At 42.1% G+C, this 24984-nt stretch overlaps 1 protein-coding gene across 1 annotated transcript in view; it reads left to right on the top strand.

The window, feature by feature from the left end:
- diaph2 (diaphanous-related formin 2) overlaps nt 1-24984 on the top strand; it is a 356685-nt gene that overhangs the window by 104194 nt on the left and 227507 nt on the right. The window contains 10 exon segments of the mRNA XM_068715129.1: nt 7087-7161; nt 7252-7321; nt 8035-8171; nt 11451-11559; nt 13874-13984; nt 15575-15687; nt 18994-19110; nt 22546-22664; nt 24358-24386; nt 24389-24424. Coding sequence (XP_068571230.1) covers nt 7087-7161; nt 7252-7321; nt 8035-8171; nt 11451-11559; nt 13874-13984; nt 15575-15687; nt 18994-19110; nt 22546-22664; nt 24358-24386; nt 24389-24424 — 916 coding nt within the window.

Here is a 24984-nt window from a genome sequence, read left to right as displayed (position 1 = left end):
GCATTTTTTGACATGTATTTAAACAGTACATCTTGACAAAACCTCCGGTGTACATATATCGTCAAACATATATGCAAAATTGAATTATTGTCTTGCTGTTTTTTGGTCGTGGGACATCATCCTTTCACCTGAGCCCATAATTAAACAGCTTCTGAGCAGCAGGATATCTGTCCAATCTGGTCTACAAATTCACAGTTGAAATCATATTTGTTGCTCCTTTCATGCAATTATCCACTTTCCTCGCCTGTGAAAGTCATCTGATCTGCTCCAGGATTGAGGAGTGTTGCAGCGCTTTCCTAATGTTTTAGTAGCTCCCAGCAGAAATCAAATAATAGCACAAACACAGACACGCAGGCTGGGAGGTGAACGCGAACGTATCTGAAAAATAGTAGCTGTTCTTTCAAAGAAGTGCTTTCCGCTGCATTTACCCCCCCCCCCCCCCCCCCCCCCCCCCCCCTCTCTCTCTCTCTCTGTCTCTCTCTCTCTTTATCTCTCTCTCTCTCTCTCTCTATCTCTCTCTCTCTCTCTCTCTGTCTCTCTCTCTCTCTCTCTCTCTCTCTCTCTCTCTCTCGGAAGATGAAACTCATCTCTGCAGAAGCCAGAGGACTGTGGAGATACATCACATCAAACCTGAGGATTTCTTTCTCTGATCTTCCACAAACACATAATTAGATGAGTTTGTCTAATCGACCTGCGATCCGCCGGTTGTACCTCGTGGTTTCTGTCTACCGTCTCCACGCGGGGAGGACCGTTGTGTCGGGATCCTCGGTGCTGTTCTTGGGGGGGGTAATTAGAATTACCAAGTGTCTTTTGGACTCCTCGGGGGTTCCTTTCAAAGCGACTGGGGAGCGTGGGCTCCTGTCAGCTGTCTGCTCTTACTCGTTGATTTAACTCTAATAAGAGACTCTCCAATCGCTCTTTTGCGCGCATGCAGACACTATTGTTGCTTTCATTGAGTTTTGTGCATCTGTACACACACACACACACACGCACACACAGCTTCAGTTCAACCAGGAAAAGTGGAACATTTGTTCATGTCTTAAGGCTGAGCTTCACTCTTTGTTAGAACCACGTTTCGGAATCAAGCTGTGACTCAAATACCATTAGAAGTGCAAAGTGCTCCTTTGGAGTACTGCACTGCTGCTGTTCCTGTGCTTGCTTGGTTTCACCAGCAATCATATTCTTGGAGTGCTGACGCCAGGAATATTTTCTTCAGACTGTGTTACTAGCTTTAGTACCAATATCAAACAGCGAAACTGCTCCTGTTGTTTCTGTGAACAGTTCCCTTTCAGTGGCTCAATGATTTATTTTTTTTTATTTAATTTTGTCATGAAACAGTCAGTTGAAGAAAAAGACACTCTTCAAAATCGATAGAGCAAATTAGCTGTGTAAAATTAAGTCGAGTCATTTTTTTACTTTATCAAGTCAAATTTAAAGTCATCGATTCTGTAGCTCGAGTCTGACTCGAGTCCAAGTCACGTGACTCGAGTCCACACCTCTTTTTTGCGTCGTCCAGCCGCAGCATGTTCATCCGCCGTGATGTTTTCTATTTAGGAACGGCGCGGGGCCAGCAGGAGACCTGAGATATCATCAGGACAGCTCAGTGGAGTGACAGAGCGCCTGTCACTCGGATGGAGAGAGCGCATGTTACCTGGAGTTCCACGTGAAGGATAGCAGCTGCTCCTTGTTCTCCTTCAAGGACAGCACAGGTCAATGATTTTGGCTCTCCGTATACGTGACCCGTGGATTCTACCATGTGAACCGACGAGCTCTTAAATATTTAACTCACTTCTGCGTGAGGTGGACGATTCGAAACAACAGTGGAAGCAGTGTGTGGTAGATTTAAGGATTTTATAAGAAAAATATATATAGAGATTTTTTTTTTTTCTTCTCTTAAAATCGAAGGTCTCCTGCTGGCCTTTTTTTGTGGATGCTTACAGTTTCATAACTAGGATGTGGGATGAATTAATCAAACTAGCGAACTGAGAGTCTGAAATGTAAAGTCACCGAGATGCACAGCTCAAAACAGCAAATTAACAGCACACAAGTGAACGATTCGATTATACTAGTTTAGAGTGATTGCTCTGATAACAGAAGACGTATCCTGCGTGACCATATATCTCATGTGATTCATTCAGTGCTCCTTGTGGCCTTTGGTTACAAAGGCCACAACCTTTAGTTCTGGAATTATTAGGACAGAATTAGATTTTAAACAAATAAATCAAAAGCTCTAAAGGAAACATTAGAAGAAGGAAAAACAAAAGTTGCTTACTCTTAATAGCTGTTGTGTGAAACATATTCTTTTTCCAGATGTGATAAACACAATATGGTAAATATTTTATATCCAATTTCTGCCATCTGATATGCCCTGTGCATTATTGTTATTTCAGCAGGCTATTAAATTGATCAGAGTATAATGTAGCTCCGTGTTTGGCATGGTAAATCACTACGCAGACACCGGCGGTGCTCGGTTTCAAGCTATAATGTTCGGAGCCCTTTGGTGCGCCGAGCTTTGGCCTTCATTTTGGAATAGTGCAGCAGCGAATAGGTCAGTACTCACAGAGAGGGACAGTTGTATGGCTTTGCCTGTAACACGATATGAAAGATATTGCGCTTTGCACAGAAGCTTTCAATAAAAAAAGCTCCCCATCTAGCCATGATAAAATAATAACACTGGCCCATAGACTGAAATCAATGCGCTGACAAGCCATCTAAACAGGAGACCGGCCATCAGTCAGACGGAGGGTAACATTTCGTCACGGATTAACATTTCTCTCGCCAAGTTTTTTTTTTTTTTGCAGAGCTCCACACGCGCTCTACACTGTTTTCCACACCTTTGATGATAGTCTGTCATCACTTTTTTTTTTTTTTTTAAATCAGTATACACAGCGCTCTATATGCACTGTAGCTACATGCGTTCCCTTGAGCAAGACACTGAAACACGGGCTGGAGTGGCACTAGCGGCGCCACGCTGTCCACTTTTGGCAAAATGGAGCACGTGTGCGGCAGAGGACATTAAAAGAAACATGCGCTGACGCGACTGAAGTGCCACCGCGGCTTATTTTGTTCCTTTTCTTTACGTTTCAGTGAAGTGCACTTCAAGGTGAAGTACGGTTTGAAGTGAGCTTTGTAAAGACTGAATATAATATAATTTTTTAATATTTAAAGCCTCGCTGCTTTTTGACTTTGGAATCCTGTAATATATAAACGAACATAGATACAGTGCAGACATGCCAATACACATGCACATATTTTCCTGTGGTGGATCAGCGCTTAACGCTGTCACCTCACAGCAAGATGGCCATCTGGAGTGTTTCCGGAGTTAACAGGCTCTGGGGTTCTTCAAGATTTCCTCCGTCTCTCCGACTGTGTGTGTGTGTGTGTGTGTGTGTGTGTGTGTGTGTGTGTGTGAGTGTGAGTGATAGACATGGTGACCTCTCCAGGTTGTACCCGGCCTCTCGTGAAGTGCATGATGGGATAGTCCCCCGTGACCCTGGAAAAGGAGGCAGTATAGCGATCGAATGCATGGGTGAATATTTGCTCATGCATAACTACATATGTTATGGCAGCGCACGTCAGAAAGTCAGTAACGTTTTCGTCTTTTGGGGGAGAAAATGCCATTTTGGCTGGAAAGACAGGTGGGCATTTCGCTGCGAGACATTTTCACTTTGTTGTCTCACGTTAACAGCGAGGCCCACAACATAATGGACTCTCCTGCGGGGCTGAAATGTTCCTCGGTGAACATGCGTCTTGCCGGTAAACATGCGCTAAACTGTGAGATTTTCCAATGCATACATTTGATAGCAGTTAGCATAACTACAACATAATTGCATCCAGCCAGTAGAAATAAAACTACATATAAAATAAGAAATCGCTCCCTTAAGACCGATCATGAATTTTTAATTTTGCCTGCGGAATATACACGATTGCAGAAAAGTAACACAATTTGGTGGCACTTCACTAAAGGATTATAGCCATCAATATTAGATGAACAAGTTCTTCCCCCCAACTTAATGAAATCCTCGGATGTGTTCCCGCATTAGCAGAAGAGACTGATGAGCAACGGATGCGGCCGCTTGTTACTTCAATGTTGAAACGATGCATCGACCTTTTATTGTCCAAGGGCAACAAGTAAACAACAAACAGCGTTTTAGCCCCCCCCCCCCAATGCTACGAGTGTCCCTGCTCTTTATGACAGACTAGAATACCTGCTGATCATTTGTGAGCCTGTACATAATTACTACTACAGGTAAGAGGCATAGTAGTAGTAGTAGTCTTTTTTTTTTTTTTTTGAGTTGAAATAGTATGTTGTCCACTGAGGCAGTTCCTCAGATGAACAGAGAAATAGCATTGCGTAGCCTCGGGACAAACCCTGTAGAAGGACCATACCTCTTCTTTTGTGGTAACTTTGGGGACATTTAGAAGGCGAGAGCTGCAGAGCACCTAAGGGTGTACGTGAGGGGACGGAGAATGATAGACAGTCTGGGATGTAGGGAGGAGTCGGAAGCATTTAGTGCTTTCAAAACCTTGAGGACGACCGCATTATGTCGCAACCTGCAGCGGGGCATACATTTTAGATGAGAAACTTTCTGCGCAGACGATCCCAGTGCCTCCTTTCCTTTTACGTCTTTTCTGTTTCGGTCCAACAACAACAGAGAGGAAGGTAAACACGGAGCAGACAGCAGACATTTTCCACAAACATCTGTTGCCGAATTTCAAATTTATATTCAGTTTTAATTAGTGCAACTTCTCTGTCGAAGGTAGTTATTAGTTATAAGCGTTTTTGTGAAACGGTGAAGAAACAACTTGTGGCAAAACACCTCCAGTACAGATGTTTTTGCTGCAAGACGTTTTTTTTTTTTTCTTCGTCCATGGCTTGTTCTGACCACTGGAATGGTTTTCAGTCTTTCAGTCACAGCCAGTCAATAGATGGGTTCCGACTGGTCTCAGTGTGACATCACGTGTGTGTGTGTGTGTGTGTGTGTGTGTGTGTGTGTGTGTGTGTGTGTGTGTGTGTGTGTGTGTGTGTGTGTGTGTGTGTGTGTGAAAGCTCATTTCCACACCTACCAGATGTCCACTTTCTCAAATGTTCCTCCAGAGCCTCCCTTCTGCTCTGTTCTGGTCATCATGAGAATCATCATGAAGACCTTCCTATTGCTGCATTTTGTTTTATTCTTAAGTAAAATGTTACGGAGATACATGATCATTTTAAAAAAATGAATTTAAGAGAGTGAATTGTCAACGTTTTACACCAAAAACAGAACAAAAAACCCTAAAGAACGTTCATAACTAATCTTTATTTTATTAAGCGTATGGAATAAGAACACTACAATCTAAATATAACTGAATATTCAGCCAGCTGTTGCATTACTAGATAGCACACAGTGGGGACAGAATCCTCTCAACAAAGACATTCTCCTAAATTAAAGTGAGAATTTAATCACAAAGGATTGACATGTGCGATGACAAGGTGCATCATTTTAGTCCATAAACTGGGGAATTAAATGAAACACACACACACACACACACACACACACACACACACACACACACACACACACACACTCTTTTGAAGGTACAGAGAAACCTGCTATCTATTACACACCGTCGCTGTGATAAGCATGAAGCAGAGCACGTCACGGTCATTATGTAGAACCTCTACTTGTCCTTTGCTTCAGAGCACAGAGGAGTTTCTTCCCAGGTGCTGTTCTTGTTGAGGCGACGCCGCATTCCCCCGGAATCTTATAATGCAGCAACGCCGTGTAATAAACCAAGATTGTCTTCACAATTATTGCTTCCGTTTCTTGTTCTCTGAAGACTGACGTTACCATCAGGAGCACGGACAAAGACTGTGGATTTACTGATTTGTGCTCCCTCAGCCGTGCTGTGTCCTTTCTGTCTTTGTTGTCCTGATGTCTCATTTACTCCTACCACCTCCGTACCACAAATAGAGTATATATACAGTATATATATATATATATATATATATATATATATATATATAAAACTGTATGATTATTCTGCTGTAAACAGTGCCAGTTTGTCTTCTTTTATTGCTTTGAATATGCTCAAAAGCATTCCAGTATGGAAGGAAACATTCAAACTGGAAGGTTCATTATAAACAGACATTCATAAATTTGCAACATTACAATGTTTTGTTTTTATTAAGAAAACCGATCATCATTATGCACTACGCTAAATATCAATAACGTATAAGCTGTTTCAGCTTGTCTGTTTTGAGTAATGGTAGATTGGGGGGGGGGGGGTAATGTAGTCACACATCAAACAAATACCTCAGCCCAACTTTGCCAGTTGCCTCAGGCTAATGCATCTCACCCCAATTGAGTTTGTTTTGTTTTTTTTGTTTTTTTTTCCAACTCACTGAGTCAATACGAATGCCTTTAATTCTCAAACCATTATTATTTGAAATCATTGTCAAAAAAAAGGCGGGTTAAATCCTTTGACGATGATAATGCGCCATTAATGTCAGAAAATTGTTTCATGCATTTTGCGTTATTGACAGTTAGGAGCCTGAAAACAAGTAGCGCTAACGACATAATCTGGCTGCGACCACACCGGCCCGCCACCCCTCCTCCTGCCACCCCTCCTGCTCCTGGCTGAGACAAACGGGCTCATCTGTACTGGATCATTTGCCGTCTCTTGATACGCCGTGGTTTATAGCCAATTATCTCTCGCAATCCATTATCGATTACAGTGTTATCTTTCCTGCATTGCTTAATCTTTTGGCACAGGAACACAGCAGCTCACAGGGGGGGCCTGGATACAAACTGCTTAGCGGCGGGAACACTAGTTAAGATGGATGTATGTTAATTTGCTTGTAGATGGGTACGGTTTAAATTCAAATTCAAATTTATTTGCAGATCCCCCTGTTAGGAATTTAAAACTGCAACAGTCAATGTATCCAAGTGACTGTTAAACCTTTGATATCATTCTGAATTACTTATTTCTTTTGAGGGTTAGTCGAGTATTTGTGTTCGCTTCCAGCAGGGCGATGATGATTTTGACTGAATATTACAATATAATATATAACCGTTTTGTCTTCCTGTGTCTGTGTCTCCCTTCTAGCTGGGTTAATAACTTCGGTCATGAGGGTCTCGGTCTTCTTCTGGACGCTTTGGAGAAGCTGCTGGACAAGAAGCAGTGAGTGATCCCCTGTGACGCCGCCTCTCTGTGTTGCCTTCATATAATCACAGTTTCCTTTTCATTTTGTATTTTGTTCTGTATTTTCAGGCAAGAGAATATTGATAAACGGAACCAGCACAAACTTATCCAGTGCTTGAAGGCTTTCATGAACAATAAGGTTTGTATGAGTCAACAAAGAAATCCACACAGTTTATTATTCCTTACATGATTCATTCTACTTCAGTATACCTGCATGATGAACTGATATTGCTTGATGCAGTCCTAATTGACTAGTAGGAGCGTCAAGGTGATGTCTATCTCAGTACTAACTAAAGTACAGAGAGCTAATATTAAACATCTGAGGAATGTCTAATTGGAGCTCAGGTGGCCGGAACTCAAAGCCTGATTTGAATCTGGACTGTGACAGGCCTGGAATAGAGGAAGTGAAGCTAATTTTCCTGTTTCAATGCAACAGTCTCAGATCTTTGAATTATCCTTTTTGGGAAGGTCTTGCTCATTTCTCAAAAAAAGTGGCACACATTTCAAGGACAGGCAGACTCTTGGTGTTGCTTCTCTTAGAGTTAATCCCCACACGTGGTCATTCCTTCAGTCGTGTGGGGGACCAAAAGGTACGGGAAACTGTAAGTATCCGTCCCTGTAGTCCTGTCCTGAATTGAATTAATTCATCATCCTCTCCCTTTTCTGCCATGGCCCCGTTGTCCCTCCTTAAAAAGAAAATTAAGGCTAACTATAAATTACGTATATTAAGCTTCTTTTTATAATTCACTTCTCACTTGAAGGAAAAGTTCTCCATACATGCAAATGCTCTCATTAATTTATACTCAATGGACCTTTTTCTGCATCCTACCTCCTCCCTTCCGTCTCTCACAGTATGGACTGCAAAGGATCTTGGGAGATGAGCGGAGCCTGTTGCTGTTGGCTCGAGCGATTGACCCCAAACAGACCAACATGATGACGGAGATTGTCAAAATTCTCTCTGCTTTCTGCATTATTGGCGAGGAAAACATGTAAGTCAAATGACCTGATCATTTGTCACATTCGTCGTCACACGTCTCGCTTTTTGCACACTTCCTCGTGTCTTGCATACAATTCAAGAGACATCTCTAGAAAGCCTATCACATGCCCACCCACTCAACGTTCAAATCACGTCCCAAGAATGTTAAGGGAATTAAAGATTGTGTCACATTCCAGATTACGTAATTGAGAGGTTCAGCTGCAAAGGTTTCAACATATTCGCCATTGAGACTCGCTGCTGCCCCGAGACAATAGATGTCAATAGAAATCCACTTGTGATGTCCAGAGGGTGAAGAAATGACTAATATAAAGTAGAAACAAAAACAATCCTGTGATCTCTCAGGATAATTTGATAAACTGGCGGTGGACATTAAGGAGACAGAGCTTAATAGTAATTTGGATGAACTGACCCTTTAAAGGGACCGTTCACCCCAAAATAAAAAAAATACTTAATTTAAGACTCACCTGTAGTGCTTTTTATCGATCTAATTGTTTTTGGTGTGAGTTGCCTAGTTTTAGAGAAGTCTGCCTTCTCTCAAATAGAATAGGACTGCATGGCAAAAACCCCCAAAAACGATGTATTTGAAAAACTCAACAGCAATGTCTTCATTTCCAGAAATCCTGAGCTGGTTTCTCAAGAAAAATTCACAGACCTTGTTATGATCAGTTTCATGCATGAAACCTTGGGTGCTTTCATACCAAGCCGGGTGCCATATAGTCCCAGTATATCCGGGAGAAGGCAGCAGAAGAAGATTGGTAAATAGCACTACGGCTATACGAGGGGGAAATATGTATTTTTGATTTTGAGGTGTACCGTCCCTTTAAATATGTTTGCCTAACCTCCTCCATTCAAAGTCGAAAGCAAGTTTTCGGTATTTTCAAAATTGATTGAGGGACATGTTTCCCTATCTTTCTCAGTAAATCACAGCTGCTATGAAAACAGCACAACGCCAATTCAAAATCCTGACTGATGACAGAAAAAAAAATATGACAATGAAAGAGATATGATCCATCACTGCTGTGGATACGCGCGCTGCGATGTTTAGCGAGAGGGGAAGGAGATGGCTGTTTCTTGTAAACACCGAGACAATCGCTATTGCTTCAATCTTCTCCCACTGGGTGGCATACGCTCAGACACAGATTGCATCGCATGCATACGCGGTTACTCGCTGCGAGCAAACACACCGCATTTACAGACGACCTAAGACAGTATATAGACGTTCCTTAGGTCGCATGGTCAGATGATGCAGTTTAGTCTGTTTAATGTGTTGAACTACTCAGTGTAGTTTGCCACGGACACACAACCTGGCTGACAGCTTATAAATTGGATTTAGGGGAGTGTTTTTTATTGTTTCCCACAGGGCCAGACTAGAATAACAATGGCACTTCAAAGTCAGTCTGTATGCAGTGTTGGAAATAAACAAAGCCACAAATTGTTGTTGGAGAAGCTGAGTTCAGCCGTGTGTCTCACGCCTCTGACCATCCCGACAGGCCTTTCTGCATGAAGCACCGTGACCCTTCACGGGTTTACAACATGTTCTATTATGGTACAGAATATGTGATTTTATCCAATTAATATTACATTTCAGATGAGTCGCTTCAAGAGAATCCTTTCTTTTATTGGTATACTTAGAGTCAGTTAATTTTTTTTAAATCACAATTATACTGTTTACTGTATGCATACAATTAGTATTTTTCTATGAATATTACATATTTGATTTAATAGTTTATTACAGTCACCGCTAACACACAGGATTGCTGCTTGCGTACACACACACACACACACACACACACACACACACGCACACACACGCACACACACGACTATATTGAAGTAGATACGCGGTGTATAGATAGCACAAATATCTCTCGCTCCGTCCCTCTCCCAGCGTTCTCAAAGTATTCGAGAATAGTTTTGAAGTAAGCGTCCCAACATCGTTGCCGTGATCACAGCCCCTGCATTAAAATGTACCTATCCTGTAGAAATGACAGCCAAAGGAGCTGAGGCGTCACTTTCTTGCTCAGAAACTTCTCTGCCAACCAGTGTTGTGACGCTGGCTCGTGTTCAACACCCACTTCAGCTGACAGCATCAAAAGGGAACAAGACAAGTTAAGCAGATCTATCTCGCCTGTTTTGAAGCGCCGTCTGAACTGGCTTTAAAGCTACTCAGTATGCAGCTCCCCATGCTTGTCTGTGACTTTGTAACCCCCATCACAGAGCATGGCCGTTCCATTTATCTCTTTGTCAAGCTTACTCCACACATACAGTCCTCTCGTATTTTGTCATCCTGAAAGTGTTATTTTTTTTTTTTTTTTTTGGTGGGGTTGATATAAGGTAATACAAATGGCAACGGCGAGCCTCGGTGGCTTGTGTTAGCAGCCTTTTTTTGCACACGCGTACATTGTTTCATCCCTACGGCTGACAGCCAGAGCGACCACTTTATTTATTTCTTAATTTATTTATTGGATCAGCGAACTTGTACACATCAGCCTAAGAGCTCTTTCGTACCAACGGGAGTAAGAAGGGTGAGGGCCGGGGATTAAGCTCTTCAGTTTTGCAATTTATGAAGGCAAAATAGCAAATGTGGCCTTGCAGTGACAGAGAGACCACCTGTAGCCAATTATTATGTGAGCATATTGTAAATCAGTGTTTACACAAGTGCTCATAAGACATCAATTTAGTGAAATTGCAGTCTGTGTGTGGGTGTGTGTCTGTGTGTTTGTATATGCAGCACAGAATTTCTCTTTCATTCACATTTAGAGGCTGCAATTGTCCAATGTGCTATTTAGATGAGCTGCCTTGAGCCCTTGCAAGTGCTCAATTCGCTTACCTTCTCAATAGCTGTATTTGCACATTAGCCTGGTCCCTGCTATAATTTGCACCCCTTTCTCACCCAGCTAAACACACTCTACCGCAATTGCTTTGACAACTGAACATTTTGCAGTAAAAAAAAAAAAAAAAAAAAAAAAAAAAATGGCATCACCTTAGCAACAAGCATGATGAGGTCAAAATTGGATACCGCGGCAATAATAGACCGGGTCGCAATCAAAGGGAAGGAAAGCGGTAGCATTTGTCAGGGGGACCAAAGACCGGCTGAGCAAATGTCCACACCAACACACGGGGGGAGATAAGATACATGGTGTTTCCAGCCCGAAAATTGTGAGTAAATGTTCTGTCAGTGAGGTGATAAAAGTGTTTGTTGACTTTTTGTGTCGTGCCTTCTTCTCCCTGTTCCCTTCTTTTTTCTTTTTTTTTTTTTTTTTTCCTCCAGCCTGGATAAGATTCTAGCTGCCATGACAATTGCTGCAGAGAGGAACAATAAAGAGAGATTTGCTCCAATCGTGGAAGGACTGGAGAACCACGAAGCCCAGCAGCTCCAGGTTAGGACAGAAGTGAACACAACTGGCTGACATTCATCATGCATTCATAGCTGCTTTTTTTACTACTTTATTTCTTTTAAAGGATAAAAGTGACCCTTATGGTTCAGCAGCCAATGCAGTTCTCTTCCAGTTCTCTTCCTCTTCCTCTACAGCACTACATCCTGTGTTATTCTGTACTACAAGTATCCATTTCAGGATGCCTCTAATAGTCATACACAGTGACTCACACTATCCAAACTTAAAAAGAAGCAAGCAACGTATTAACAAAAGCAGGAGTGCGCATGTACACGTCCATTCTCATCGACACAGATTCTGTTTTGTCCTGAATAAGACGGCGTTTGTTGCCGGGCGGGACCGACAGTGACCAGTTGTGCCATTGTGCACATCAGCCGTCCTCGTACATTGTCCTTCTCTGCTTCCCTTACTGTCTTTGGGTCCACTTGTCAACCCCTGTACACCTCTCGCACATGATGGGATGTGATCATCGGGCTATTGAAATGCACCAGGAGGCCCCATCCCCCACTGCTTTAATCAAAAACACCTGCTTCTTAAAACTGAATTTTAAGAAAAAAAAAAAACATATTTAAAAGAAGCAGAGATGTTGAATTTCCTCTAAGCTTTTTGTCTTCCTTTCTCTCTGCCCCACAGTTTCTCCTCCTCTCACTATCTTGCTCATGTTTTCTCACATCTTACAAATACTCCCTTGCTTTTTTTTTCTTCCCTCCATGCTGCTGTCAGGTTGGGTCTCAGAGGACTCGATGTGAAAGGGCAAATAAAGCACCATACCGCTCTTCGTCTTCACTAGTTTTCTTCAGCAGCGGGGAAGACTACACAACAGCAATAAAAAAAAAAAAAAAAACGCCGCTTAAAACATGCTTTTGTGAAACCAAAAGCAGGGAATTACTTAAGAAATTACTTTTTTAACGGCAGGGAATTGTGAAGTCATGAAGGAAAAGTCATGAAGGAAACTGATGAGGCGGGCGGTGGAAGTGAAAGTAGATATTCTTTTATTAGGAGGTTGTTGTCTTTCCTTTAAATTTTGCGGTTAATGACATGAAGCTCTGCTAATTGTGAAGTAAATTAAAATGCTTTGCTGATGCAGGGGGTTCAAGGAAATTAATAGGCTTTTTATCCAAAACCTGTGATGGGCTGTAGAAGTAGACTTAGCTAATGTGATTAAAATGTGTTTTCCCATAGTTCCGGTTATACTTGTCGCTGAGCACGAGAGAAACTCAGCATTTCAACTTAAAAACCGTCCCAGCGGTGGCACTTTTAATTACGATGTTTGGACCCCCCCCCCCCCCCTCATCTGTAGCTCTCTAAACCTAACGCAGATAATGCACCCCCACCCACAACACAACCGCTTCCCAGTCCATGACTGAGGTATGTTTGAGGTGCTCCATGTGAGTATCAATGTCTGTGCAGAAGAAGAGAAAGAATTTTTCATGAGCTCCATTGGCTTTCTTCGCTTGCATGAATTCTGTGAAGATTTGGTGGAGTTTCTTGAATCTGGCCTCCGGTGGATACAGTAAGAAGTGCTCCGGTGCAGCGTAGTCAGTGGTGGTGCATCCTTTACTGCAACAGGAATAATATGCAGCATCATACCGTGAATCGTTATTGCATAACAACAAGCGTTTCAGGTAGCTTTTGTTCTGCCTTTTAGCAAAAAAACTCAAATAATTGATACATTTGATTGATGCTCTAATAATATATTACAGTAAAAAAAAAAAGAAGCAAGTATTTAATAGCTTATATGCAGATGACATCATATTGAGAGGTTTGAAAGATGTTGACCCAGAAAACTATCAAAGCTGGTCCAGGACCACCGCACAGAATCAGCATTGTTGTGGATGTTATTAATAACAGATACAGAGTCAACGGTACAGGGTCAAGGTTTCAGGAGAGGAGTTTTCACATCGCGTCCATGGGAATCCTTCAGCCTGCTATCGATCGTCTGTCCGAGGAAAACTGTCTCATCCATGGCTCGCTCCCCTGAAACACCTTACTGCTCATTATAATTCACCAGTGGTTTCCTCTTAACCCCCCTCCTCCATCCAACGCACACACACACACACACACACACACACACACACTTACCAATAAATCCATTAATAATGCACATAGAGACACACCCAGCATGTACTTTTTTTCTCTCTCTCTCTCTCTCTCTCTCTCTCTCTTTCTCCCCTCTTTGTTGCACTCCCTTTTCTTTCGTTTTTCTAAAGAGATCTCATATTGATATTTTTTTACGAGAAAAATCTCTTTTTGAGTCTCATTTGTTATTTCTTTTCTTTTCTTTCCGTGTACTCCACAGGTTGCTTGCATGCAGCTGATCAATGCCCTGGTCACCTCCCCCGATGACCTGGACTTCCGGATACATCTACGCAATGAGTTTTTAAGATGCGGCCTCAAGAAGATCCTTCCCGTGAGTTATCAAGCTATCTCGCAGCACGTGCTTCCATTATTCGCTCGCCTGAAAACTCAAAGTTCTGGTCCCGACTTCGTGAAAGAGTTTGTGGCCTGAATATCAATTGTTTTTCCCCCCCAGTGTCAATCAGTAAATTCAATCAATGAATTCAGTCAGTTCTGTCAAAGTTCTGGTCATTAGCACGACACGGTGCTGCTGTGGTTATTCTGTTAGAACCATGCACCTTGTCTTACCTCTGGCTCTTTGAATACACTCTCAGTACACCAAGCACAATCAAAGCCTTACAGCGTAACACATTACACCTTCAATGTACGCTGGTTAAGTGCCCAACCTTGGAAGTAACACAATTTCTTGTACCATAATTAACAGATGGCTCATGCAACGACTTTAATATGCATGTGATGTTCATGTAATTGTGTTTCAAAAAAAACCCAACAATCAGGCTTCAAACCAAATAATCCAGGTGTCACATGACACAAGTGACATATATATATATATATATATATATAAGAATAGCCTTAATTATTATTAATGCATTTAGTAGTAGTAGTGGTATAATTAGCAGTAGAGGCTTCTGTCAAGCGTGACACAGTGCCAGCACCTCATCACACAGGTCGTCCTGGCATCGTTATCAGCAGGCCCACACTTCTTCACATGAGGCGAAGGCAAACGAGCTCCAACTCATCACTCAAGCTCTCATTTGTAGCGAGCGGGGTGAGCGTGTCACCGAGCCAGTTGTTAATAAGTCATCCCAGCTGCTCCCGTTGATTATTACTCTCATTACTTTAATTATCTTTCAATTCTGCCCCCCGATATGAAAGAGTCTCAGCGTACAGTCATTTATGAATGCCACGTTCGCCGCTTTTAATGCCCACATTCGAGCTGACGCTCGTCCGTGTAATTATGAGTTATGCTCAGGAGCCGGCGTAGCTGTTGGCAAAGAAAAAGTGAACTGCGCTGAAAAAAAAAAAAAAAAGGGGCACAATTTGTTTTGTTCTTATAGTCCTTGACACATGTATTTGGCCCCCCCCCCCCCCCCCCCCCCCCCTTATTTTGTGGCATTGTGCACCTCCCTCCGATCCTCTGTTGCACAAGACAGATGGTGCACCCGGACAAAAAAAAAAAAAAAACACACTGCAGGTTGATTGATACCTGCAGAAATTGGGTTACATTTGGCCCTGTCTCCGTCTGTAAACTCCACTGCCGGTGATTCATAGAGAGGCGGTAAAGAGCACTGCCGTAAGCCCCTCGTGGCTGGAAAACAGGTGTGCAGCAATGGGTACTGTGTGGAATACCTAGCGAGAGGGTTCAGGGCGTCTCGGTTCACGGGCCTACAGCTGGAACCGCAAAAACTGATATTCGAATATTACACTTTTTTTATACAAGAGGCCTTTTTAACAGTTACACACGCAACGTTTCAACAACATTCCACAACAGCAACACTGGAGTAATACATTCTTAAAAGCTGCGTCTAAGTTATTCCTCGCAGGTGCTACGGCTGCTTATCATAATCCGCATTGCGAGATGACCTTTTGTGTAACTTCGTCTTTTTTGTCAGCGCTGTACTGAATGTCTAACTCATTCCAGGAGCTAAAAGAGACGGAGGAGCTAGACATCCAGCTGAAGGTGTTCAATGAGAATAAGGAGGAGGACTCTATCGAACTCTCCCATCGCCTGGATGACATCCGAGCGGAGATGGAATATCCTTTTTCTTTTTTTTTTTCCTCCATCTGTGTGACTATAAGGATAAAGAGGCCTATAGACGTAGAACAGGATTTGAGTGTATATTGTGGGTTTGGTCAAGCCTTACAGGCCAACAGCTCTCATGGGTTGGTTCATTCGAGAAGGATTTGAGGAGCCAGATCCCGATATCCATGTCTGTCCAGTTATTCCAGGTAAATAATCCTGTCATCTGAACCTTCCGCCTCTCTACTCTTCTTCTTATTTGCACTTCTCTTCCCCTCCTCTTCACTTTTTGTCCTTCCTTTTTGTCTGTTAGCGCTGGGTTAAGTAGTACTGTTGTAAGACTCGAGAGGAAGATATCAAACAGACATATTCCAGTTCTTACCATTTATTATTCACAACAGACAATTAAACATTTTATGTGGAGTCAGATTATATTACATGCATGCTTCTCGTGTAAAGGCGCCATCACTCCTTGTCTTCCTGTTCCATTTTTAGGAACGTGGATTTTCTCCCCCAGCTCTCTACCAATGTCTATATTAACCCCAGAACATGTAGAGTAAAGTTAATAAGGTGAGCAGTAATTTAGTCCACAGTTGAAAAACTTCCTCAAGCATCCCAGAGAAGACCCCTTTATTAATAATTCACAAATCTCCTCTCAGGCTATGTATGAATGGCTGACATTGCGAGCAGACAAACCAGACGCTGACACTGTTATGCAGATGTTCGTTCCCACAACCTTTCTTCCACCAAAATCCCAGAGTTCTAGTGCCGGCACAACGTGCTGCCATGAGTGACAGCTTCTGTTGACACATGTAGGTGAGGGGGGGTGGGGGGGGTCATGTATTTGTGTACGCGGAGAGAAGATGGAGATGGGGGGGAGAAAAACAAAACAAAGTGCACCTGGATTAATGATGTGCTTGAGCAAGTTCACAAATGAGCAGACCCAATGTTTGCTTCCAAGGACAATGTGGTATTGATCTGCCGGCTCTGAGCATGATTCGAATGCCTCGGCTCCCCTTTGTCACTTTTCCTGCATAGCACACGCACAAGCAGACACCCACACACACACACACACACACACATGCGCACACACACGCTATCACGCTGGTAGTACATCTACTGCCTGAGCATTGCATATGTGTCTTGTTTCTCCACAGCAGTTTCATGAATATTAACCTGGAGAGGCTCGTCTCCTCTGTGTCCGGCCCAGGTCCAGGTGCCGAGGAGGTGACTCCAGGCCGCTGATGAATATTAATGAGCTGTGAAATGGTGATTGATTGACCCCCGCCGCTGACTGGCCTACGTCACACTTGACTGCCGCTCATGTTTATTCATTATTTGGAGAGGGAGCGTAAAGAGAGGGACAGAGAGCGAGAAAGAGAGAGAGCGCGGATGGGGTTGTCATTGAACGGATTGGCATTCTACATTAGGTTTATGTCTGCAGCTTAGTGATAGATGAAGCTAGTTGGATACTTTCCCAGTCTGAGCTCCTTCTCATGTCCTCTCAAATGCTGCTGTGGTGAGGCTATAATTGAATCTCACAGGATTGGTAATTCTCCCAGGCTTCATACTCAGCTAATACAAGGGAGGGCAATGATACTGCAGAGGAGCCTGTATTCCCATCCCTCCCTCTCCAAAAAAAAAAAAAAAAATGATATGGAATAGGAGTTTAATTATAGACATTGTTGGAATTAATAGGAAAAGTGTCAAACAGTATTTAAAAGAATTGATCCTCTCCAATCGCGGCGGCTGCAGATTGCTTTGTGTGGATGATGGCATTAGGAATGGAGAATGTGCTGTTGTTGTTTTTTTTGTTTTTGTTTTTTCTGGAGGAAATACATAATCAGAATTATCGATGCTCTCTAACAGAGTCATCCCTCATTAGCTGTTGATGAAACCTGACAGATCCTATCTGGAAACAAATCAGGAATTGACAAAAATCTTCAGATTGACCTTTGGAAACATATTAGGCAGCGAGGTCCTCTCTAACCTGTCATGTGTTTTTTGATCCATGACACAGAATATCCATGAACTATTATAGCACGTCGCTCTGCTGCTCTGTTCGGTCTTAACTCGACTTCGTTTTACTCTGAATCCTCAAGGTTGAAACTGCAATGTTGCATTTCTACCGACGTTTCTCTGTACCAAAAGCAGACGGGGGGAGAAACACAACATATGCTATCGCCATGCTGAAAGTGTCACTTTATTGCTTTGCAGTCTGTGTGGTGCACTATGCAAATACTATGTAAATATTTTAGCACACATTGTCAAGAACCGCACTTCATGTTATGATGACAATCAGGTTTTCATCACTGTGAGCTTAACAGGGTTACTGTCTCTTTAGTCTTCTTTCTTTTCTCTTTCTGCATGTGTGCACATATCTGAGAGGCTTATTCCACTTTTTCAAACAAGACGAGTCTCCGTGGGGAAATCCTCCTTTCTCAAGCACACAAATTAAAAAAGGCTCCAAATCATTCATTTTCCTGGGTTCTTTGCTTCTTGGAGATACAACTAATAGAAGGTTTATTATTTCTAAATTAACCTTGTACTAGAAATCAAGCATTAACATATAGATTGCTTGTTGTTCAATGCCGTTTTTTGAATTCTCTATACTCTACGTCACATTGTCCTTTTATCGTGTTTTGATTCGATCATTTCAATATCAGACATTTTTCTGTTAATAAGAGGAATTACACATAATCAATACGTATATGTATTATGTGGTATAAGGACGAATACAACAGATAGTCTGTCTTATTTAACATGTGTTTTAAATGTCAAAGCCGTCACTACTTCCTCCTGGGGAAAGCAAACGTAAGACACATAATCAATACCTTTTGCAAATTTAATAGCAGGAATTGCTGCTCCTGAGTACATGTCAGTTTCAATCTGGGAACTGAACTACATCCCAATCATTCTCGCCTTAAACATTTGAACCGGCGAGTTTCCCCCATGTAATTAATTTCCCCTGTTCTGAAAGGTTCTAGAGTGACAGGTAAACCAGAGGGAGCGTTCTTTATCACCAGTCCCCCTCCTCGACTTAGCTCTTTACACTGCTTCGGCTCCCCAGAGAGAGAGAGCGGATGAGAGGAATCACGTCTGTTTGCTTTTGAACAATGACGCCTGTCAGAAAACAAGAGGTGAGGAAAAAGAGGTAGTTACAAAACAACACGAGAGCTAATACATATGCAAATGTTTACAAGGAGTGGAACGCACCTCTGTAATGAACTCCAAATGGGTGTTTTCTCTGGAAGTTGATCTTAACAGTAACTGAATGAGCGATTGTCATGACGTCGTTTTCCTTAACCTTGCTCCCGCACCGATATGAATGAAGTGTACCATCTCCTGTCCAACATGGTGAAAGACACCGGCTCAGAGACCTACTTCCTGTCGGTCCTTCAGCACCTCCTGCTCATCAGGAACGACTATTACATCAGGTGAGTTCTGTTTGTTCACCCATCGCCATGTAGATGTGAAACACCTCATGCAGCACTCTGAGCATATTGTACTTACAGGAAGTAGTAGTTGCCTCCGTGGGTCTGTTTGTTTGGCTTTGACGACATAAAAGTAAAAGCCTGGTAGACGTTTGTTGAGTACGTTTGTTTTGTACATTTATCCTCCCAAAAGTAGGAGATGTTTGGAAGCCAAACTTGACCAACTTTTCCACTACCGTACCTTTTGTCATTTACCCAGAAGAGCTGTTGCCTCTGGGTAAATTCTGTATTTTGGAATTATTAGGTCATTTTAAACTGGTCTACTCTTCCTTCGAAGAGCAAACATGTCATTCACTGGGCAGCGACGCCACCATTCCTCCAAATGGAGTGACACTGATGAATTCCCAGCTGTGTCGGACCTTTTTTTCAGAAATAAGACATAATAAAAATAAAAATGCAAATAAAAAAAAAAAAAAAAAAACGTTTGAAGATGGAGGCAGGATGCAAGGAAGAAGATGAATTTACCGTAGACAAGTTGCTGCTCCCTTGGAGTTATGAATAATGTATTCCACATCTATTCGTAGGAAGTGAGAAATAGAATCGCATTAACCAGCCGGTACAGCCAGCGTCCACCTCGGCTCCAGTGTCCATGTACCCCTCTGTGAGACAGCAATAACAAGGGATCACGGCACCAGCGCTCATAAAAGAAATGATGATCTTTTTAAAGATATGTTTTTGAAATATATTCCCCCCCCCCCCCCCCCCTCATCTCACCTCCATCACAAATGCAAGGACGAACCCACACATGTGCACTCACATGCATTAACACCAGGCATTATTTCTGACTGAGGTATTTCATTCCCCCATGCTTCAACGATGTGTGACTACAGTACATGCAGCTATTTCCAATATCTGTCTTGTTCACTCTTTGCCCTCAAAGCTACCATCTTTTTCATGCAGTGGTCAAAATGCATGAGAAATAGTACTAATACCTCACAGTAGTAGTGTAGTAGATCTATAATGTTTTGTCAACTTGTAAGCGAAACAAAAAGACACAGCAATGCATGGCTGTAGTTGAAAATTGTTTAATCGTAGATAAAACAAGGATAATATGCTGTCTTCAGTGAATGATTATGTTGTTTTGATCATAGTCTTTATTGGAATTGATAGCACACTTGATACCTTGAGTCCTGTGTCAAATGATAATCTGCATCGAATGATAATTAATTGAATAATATAATACGTATTCTAATAATAAGAAGGTCTGCAGTGGGCAAACGGTTGCTCTGTGCTCTGTCTACTGTCATTCCTCGTAACACAACATTAGTTGTTGCGCTCCCCTCCGGGGCTTTGGTTTATTTTTGATAATTAATCTCTCACTGCAAGCTTAATGAATGGGAGCACATCAAACCCACCCAGTAAATGTAGAGCAGATCTGCTCTTTTTTGGAGTCTAGTGATATGGGGATTACACTGGTTATGTGGAGCAGAGCTGGATCAAGTGGCTGGGGCTGCGCTGAACTGCGAGCTATCATGGGAAGAAACGAAGGTGCCAGAGTAAAAAGACGAGGTGGGATAAGATGCAGGGGACGTACGCTTTGCTTCTGGAGCCCGGGCCCTGCCCACTGTGGAGGGGCCTGACAGTTCTGGGTCACTCTCTCCGTCTCTAGTTATCTCACCCAGTCGCTATCTGCTCGGTGGCGGCGGCGGAGGATGGAGGACGAAGGGAAAATAGGGCGGCTTATTGAGATAATAATATGGTGTACATCGGTGACAGTTGTAAGCCGAGTGCCACAGTGCTTAAGCCATGCAGGGCGATGTGTGAGCTTCCTCTAGCTTGTTCCAATCATGAGTGGGCGAATCCGCCAGCTCAAGCTTAATGTATGGCATTTCATGCTTTCAAAACAGTGCACCTAAATGCTGATTTATTCCTATTTGCTTTTGGCTCCGAAATTTTGTGTTCTTTCGTATTTTGGTTCGTAACGTGATGCGGCCTGTCCACCCACAAGGTAGCAACAGAACATAGCCTTTGAATTTATAGGCAACAGAGTCTTGGAAGCAACTATTCCATGTAATGTTTAGAGTAGGAAGTTTCTGTTTATCTCATTCCTTTTCGACACATAATTTATATATGTTTTTTTTTTTGTTTTTTTTTTTGGTATTGCACAAAATGAACCCACCTGGGAACAGACACTTTGCTCACAGCTCTGAATGCTGAAATCAGTTATGACATTTAAGTTACATCAGTGCTCCTTCCCATAAAGCCCTTCATGCAGAGCCGTCAGACTGGCAGAGCTTATGATAGCTGGAAATTAAAACTACATCAGCTGCCACTGGAAGGCTATTTTGAATGGCGTACCGGACTCAAAGGTAAACATAGCCTCTCCTCCGTGCCCACTAGAAACCTGCAATTTAAAATTCAGATGAAAGGAGTTGATGTGATTATTGAATCGGAAGTGTGTCCCTTCTCCAGCTGTTGGTACTGTATTATTCCTACTAGTAATTAATTCATCCCACTCCACCCCTACTCCAGATTTCATAGTGCTGTACCAGATTTGCGATTGCCTTTCACACGCAAACTGCAACAATTAGTTGGTCACGGCCACACGCACCTGTGATGGTTGTTGTTCCTGGTTCAGGGAGTAGTTCTTTTATCATTTTATTAGGGCGTTTGTTTTTGTGAGCATCTTAAAAAGGTCAATTTTCTACATCTACTTCAAACCTCAGCTTCCAATTTACAATAAATGGAACTTGAGTCTTTAGAGGAATACAAAATACCCCCCCAAAAAAAATGTGTCTTTTTGTAAATTTAACCATCAATTTCTGGTCAATGTCACGCTTATAACATAATTATTTCTCAGTTTGGAGTTTGGCTTAAGTTGACATTGTATTTGCTAAATGTCACTTCCAATTAAAGTGGATAATGTTACTGAGGAAAGGTCACATCACAACCTGTGTGGCGGAATAAGACTCTCGGGTTGATCCAGACGCCCTGCTCGACAACACCCAGCACTCAGTCACACTCCTAACTGGCTGACATGTTTTCCTGGTCATTGTGCTTTCAATTACACACATTACACTGATTAGATTTACATTTCACTTTTTATGGTTGCACTAATTGGCAAAGATGATTGCAAATTAGGCAAGAGGGCAAGCGTAGCCTCGGCTACCGTCTGTCACCTTGAAATGGACAGACTAATACAGACCTGGGCTCCGTGTGCCCATTAATCTGCTAATTTCACGATTGTGCTGAAGCAAGTGATCAAATTTAATAGGGTGCCTATTTTCTCCAGCAGCTTCGTTTTTTGACATGGCATTTTGTGACCTCTAGCTTGTATAGGGAATAATTTGTGCTTAATTAGCCTTGTAGAGTTTATGTCACTCATTTTGTCCTGTGGCTTGTCTAATTGCTCTGCTTTATGTGTTCTGACCCCCTCAGGCCTCAGTATTACAAGGTGATAGAAGAATGCGTGTCTCAGGTGGTCCTGCATCGCAGCGGCATGGACCCCGACTTTGGCTACAGTAAAAGATTGGACGTGGACTTCACCCATCTGATTGGTACGTGAATGAAACATGAAACACTCGCTGCATAATTCCTCACTCGTCGGTTTAACACGTGTTGGCAAAAGTCCAACGGTGTGAAATGAAAAGATTCTTATATTCTGAAATCATCCTCGAGATGAGTTTGTTTTATTTTGAAACTACGTGCTGCAGGAGGCATATCACTGCTAAAATGCTCCGGTACCTCACAGTCATTCTCATTATCCTCCCCGATCCCCCCTGAGACGCTCCTGACAAACACCTGCAGCGTCTTGACATATATGATGGGGTCATCTCATTATTGATGAATAATGCATTATATTTGGTCAAATGAATTCAGCTTGTTTAGAATCATTTAAAATGTAATTTACCTCAGTTACTCAGTCGTCAGCAGTGTTCATGGAATCATAGAGAAAACATCCATTTACACTGCATTACTAATGGAGACTTTTCTTCTTTTTTTTTCGAACAGAGAAAATACATATCACCACTTTGTGTGTCTCTGTGGTGTCACTAACAGTTTTTGTAACTTGCCAACAAAGGGTCATTAAAAGTTTCTAACCCTATCCACAGTGGACTGATGCAGCAGTGAATAAGTTTCACTTTTACTGAGATTTAATCAGGTATAAGAAACTTTCAAGGATGTGTTTTGTTAAATTTAGACCGACGACATACGCGGCTGTTTGAATTATGCCGTGCAACCTTTTTTCACATTCACATGAGGGTGATGTTTTTTGATTTGGTTATTTCCCAGTGGGGAAAAATGTGCTCGGTGATGTGTGATCTAACAATAATTTACACTTAACACATTCACTACCCCTCAGATGATTCATTAACAGGGTGATTGTGTAATATGGGATTTGAAAACACACTCAAATAAAACTGAAATGCACAAAACATTTTGAAAAATTTGAAGAAAATTTTGTAAAATTCAAAAAATGCTGATGCAGTTCCGTATTTAATGCTCTGACTGATTTTAATGTCGTCAGAGATGCACACCCTTAAGCAACAGATAACAGCTCACAATGTTTAGGTTGATGATTCCTACTATTTGGGGACACTCTCTCTCAGTGAGAGTAAAGTGAAGAGGAGGGGAAATATTAGCACATCTGCATGAGCCAAGAGTTGCTCAGCATGACTGATTGCGCTGTATGTGAGGCGGTTATTGAACATATCATGGAAATACTTTTTCAGAAGGTCAACACAGCATCAGTCGCCAAAGCTTCACATTTAGACTTTTTTCCCCAGAGTTGACCTTTTTTATTTATGTTTGTTTATTTATTTCATTAATCAATGAGTTTTGCGTTTCATTTATTTTACACAACCTTTGAAGGAGACTTATACAAATTTAATCTCATCTAGAAAATATACAGATTACAGGTACTTTAAATAGTATGTAATCATCGACTGATAAACCTTGAAGTGCCAAGATAAATGACTCACTTGAGGGCTGGTTCTCCTTTCAAAACACGCTTGGCATTTTCAGGTATGGTGAAATGCACCCGTGATCTATAACACTTTTTAAGAGCATCGTAAGTTGTAAACATCTTACAGATCTGAGAGGCTTTTGAAGGAACATTTCTGATCCTATACGCTCTAATGTACTTCGAGAAACAAGTCCTGGGTCTAATTGAAAATCCCACATGAGGAGCTAATGATGCTCATCGCGCCCTTTGAAGTGCCTTGCGACTGTGGCTTTCTTGTCTTGCAGATCAGTGTGTGGATAAAGCCAAAGTTGAAGAGAGAGTGAGGAGAAGGCTGCCGAGTACTCCAAAAAGGTGAGGCATTAATCACCCCAACAGCCCCCTCGGTTGGCCGGCTCCCATCAGCAAAGTTTTTTTCCTTCCTCAGAGCTCCCAGACAAGCTATTGATTTTCCATGCCCTGATCAATACCTGGGTGTGACGCTACATGATCCGTATCAGCATTACAGGAATCAATGCCGATGCTCTGATGTATACTTATTTGTGCACACTGCTGGGACAGAGTTAACTTATGTGCCGGCTCTTTCTCTCTTTATCTCACATTTCCTTTTACTATCATTAAATTGATTCATTATTTGCTTGATTCTATATTTTTTTTGTATTTATTTGAGAGAAATAACAGAAGTGCTCGTTTAAAACTTTACCTCCTGCATTATTTTGTACAATATTTAAATGTATCTTAAGGAGCCTCACTGCCACTGTTCTGGCGACACCGAGGGGGTCCTGGATGTTTTTTTTTTTTTTTTTTTCTTAAGAGTCCTGTCCCATCAGTCCACCGCACACCCTGCTGGGCCTGTGAAGTCATTGTAGCGACATGGCTTGCTTTCTGCAAAAGGTTAGATCCATCAACATACA

Source organism: Cebidichthys violaceus, unplaced genomic scaffold, assembly GCF_023349555.1.
Source record: "Cebidichthys violaceus isolate CVI_PGR_0920_01 unplaced genomic scaffold, fCebVio1.0.p SCAF_2, whole genome shotgun sequence".
NCBI lineage: Eukaryota > Metazoa > Chordata > Actinopteri > Perciformes > Stichaeidae > Cebidichthys > Cebidichthys violaceus.
This window is presented reverse-complemented; position numbering and strand designations above follow the sequence as displayed.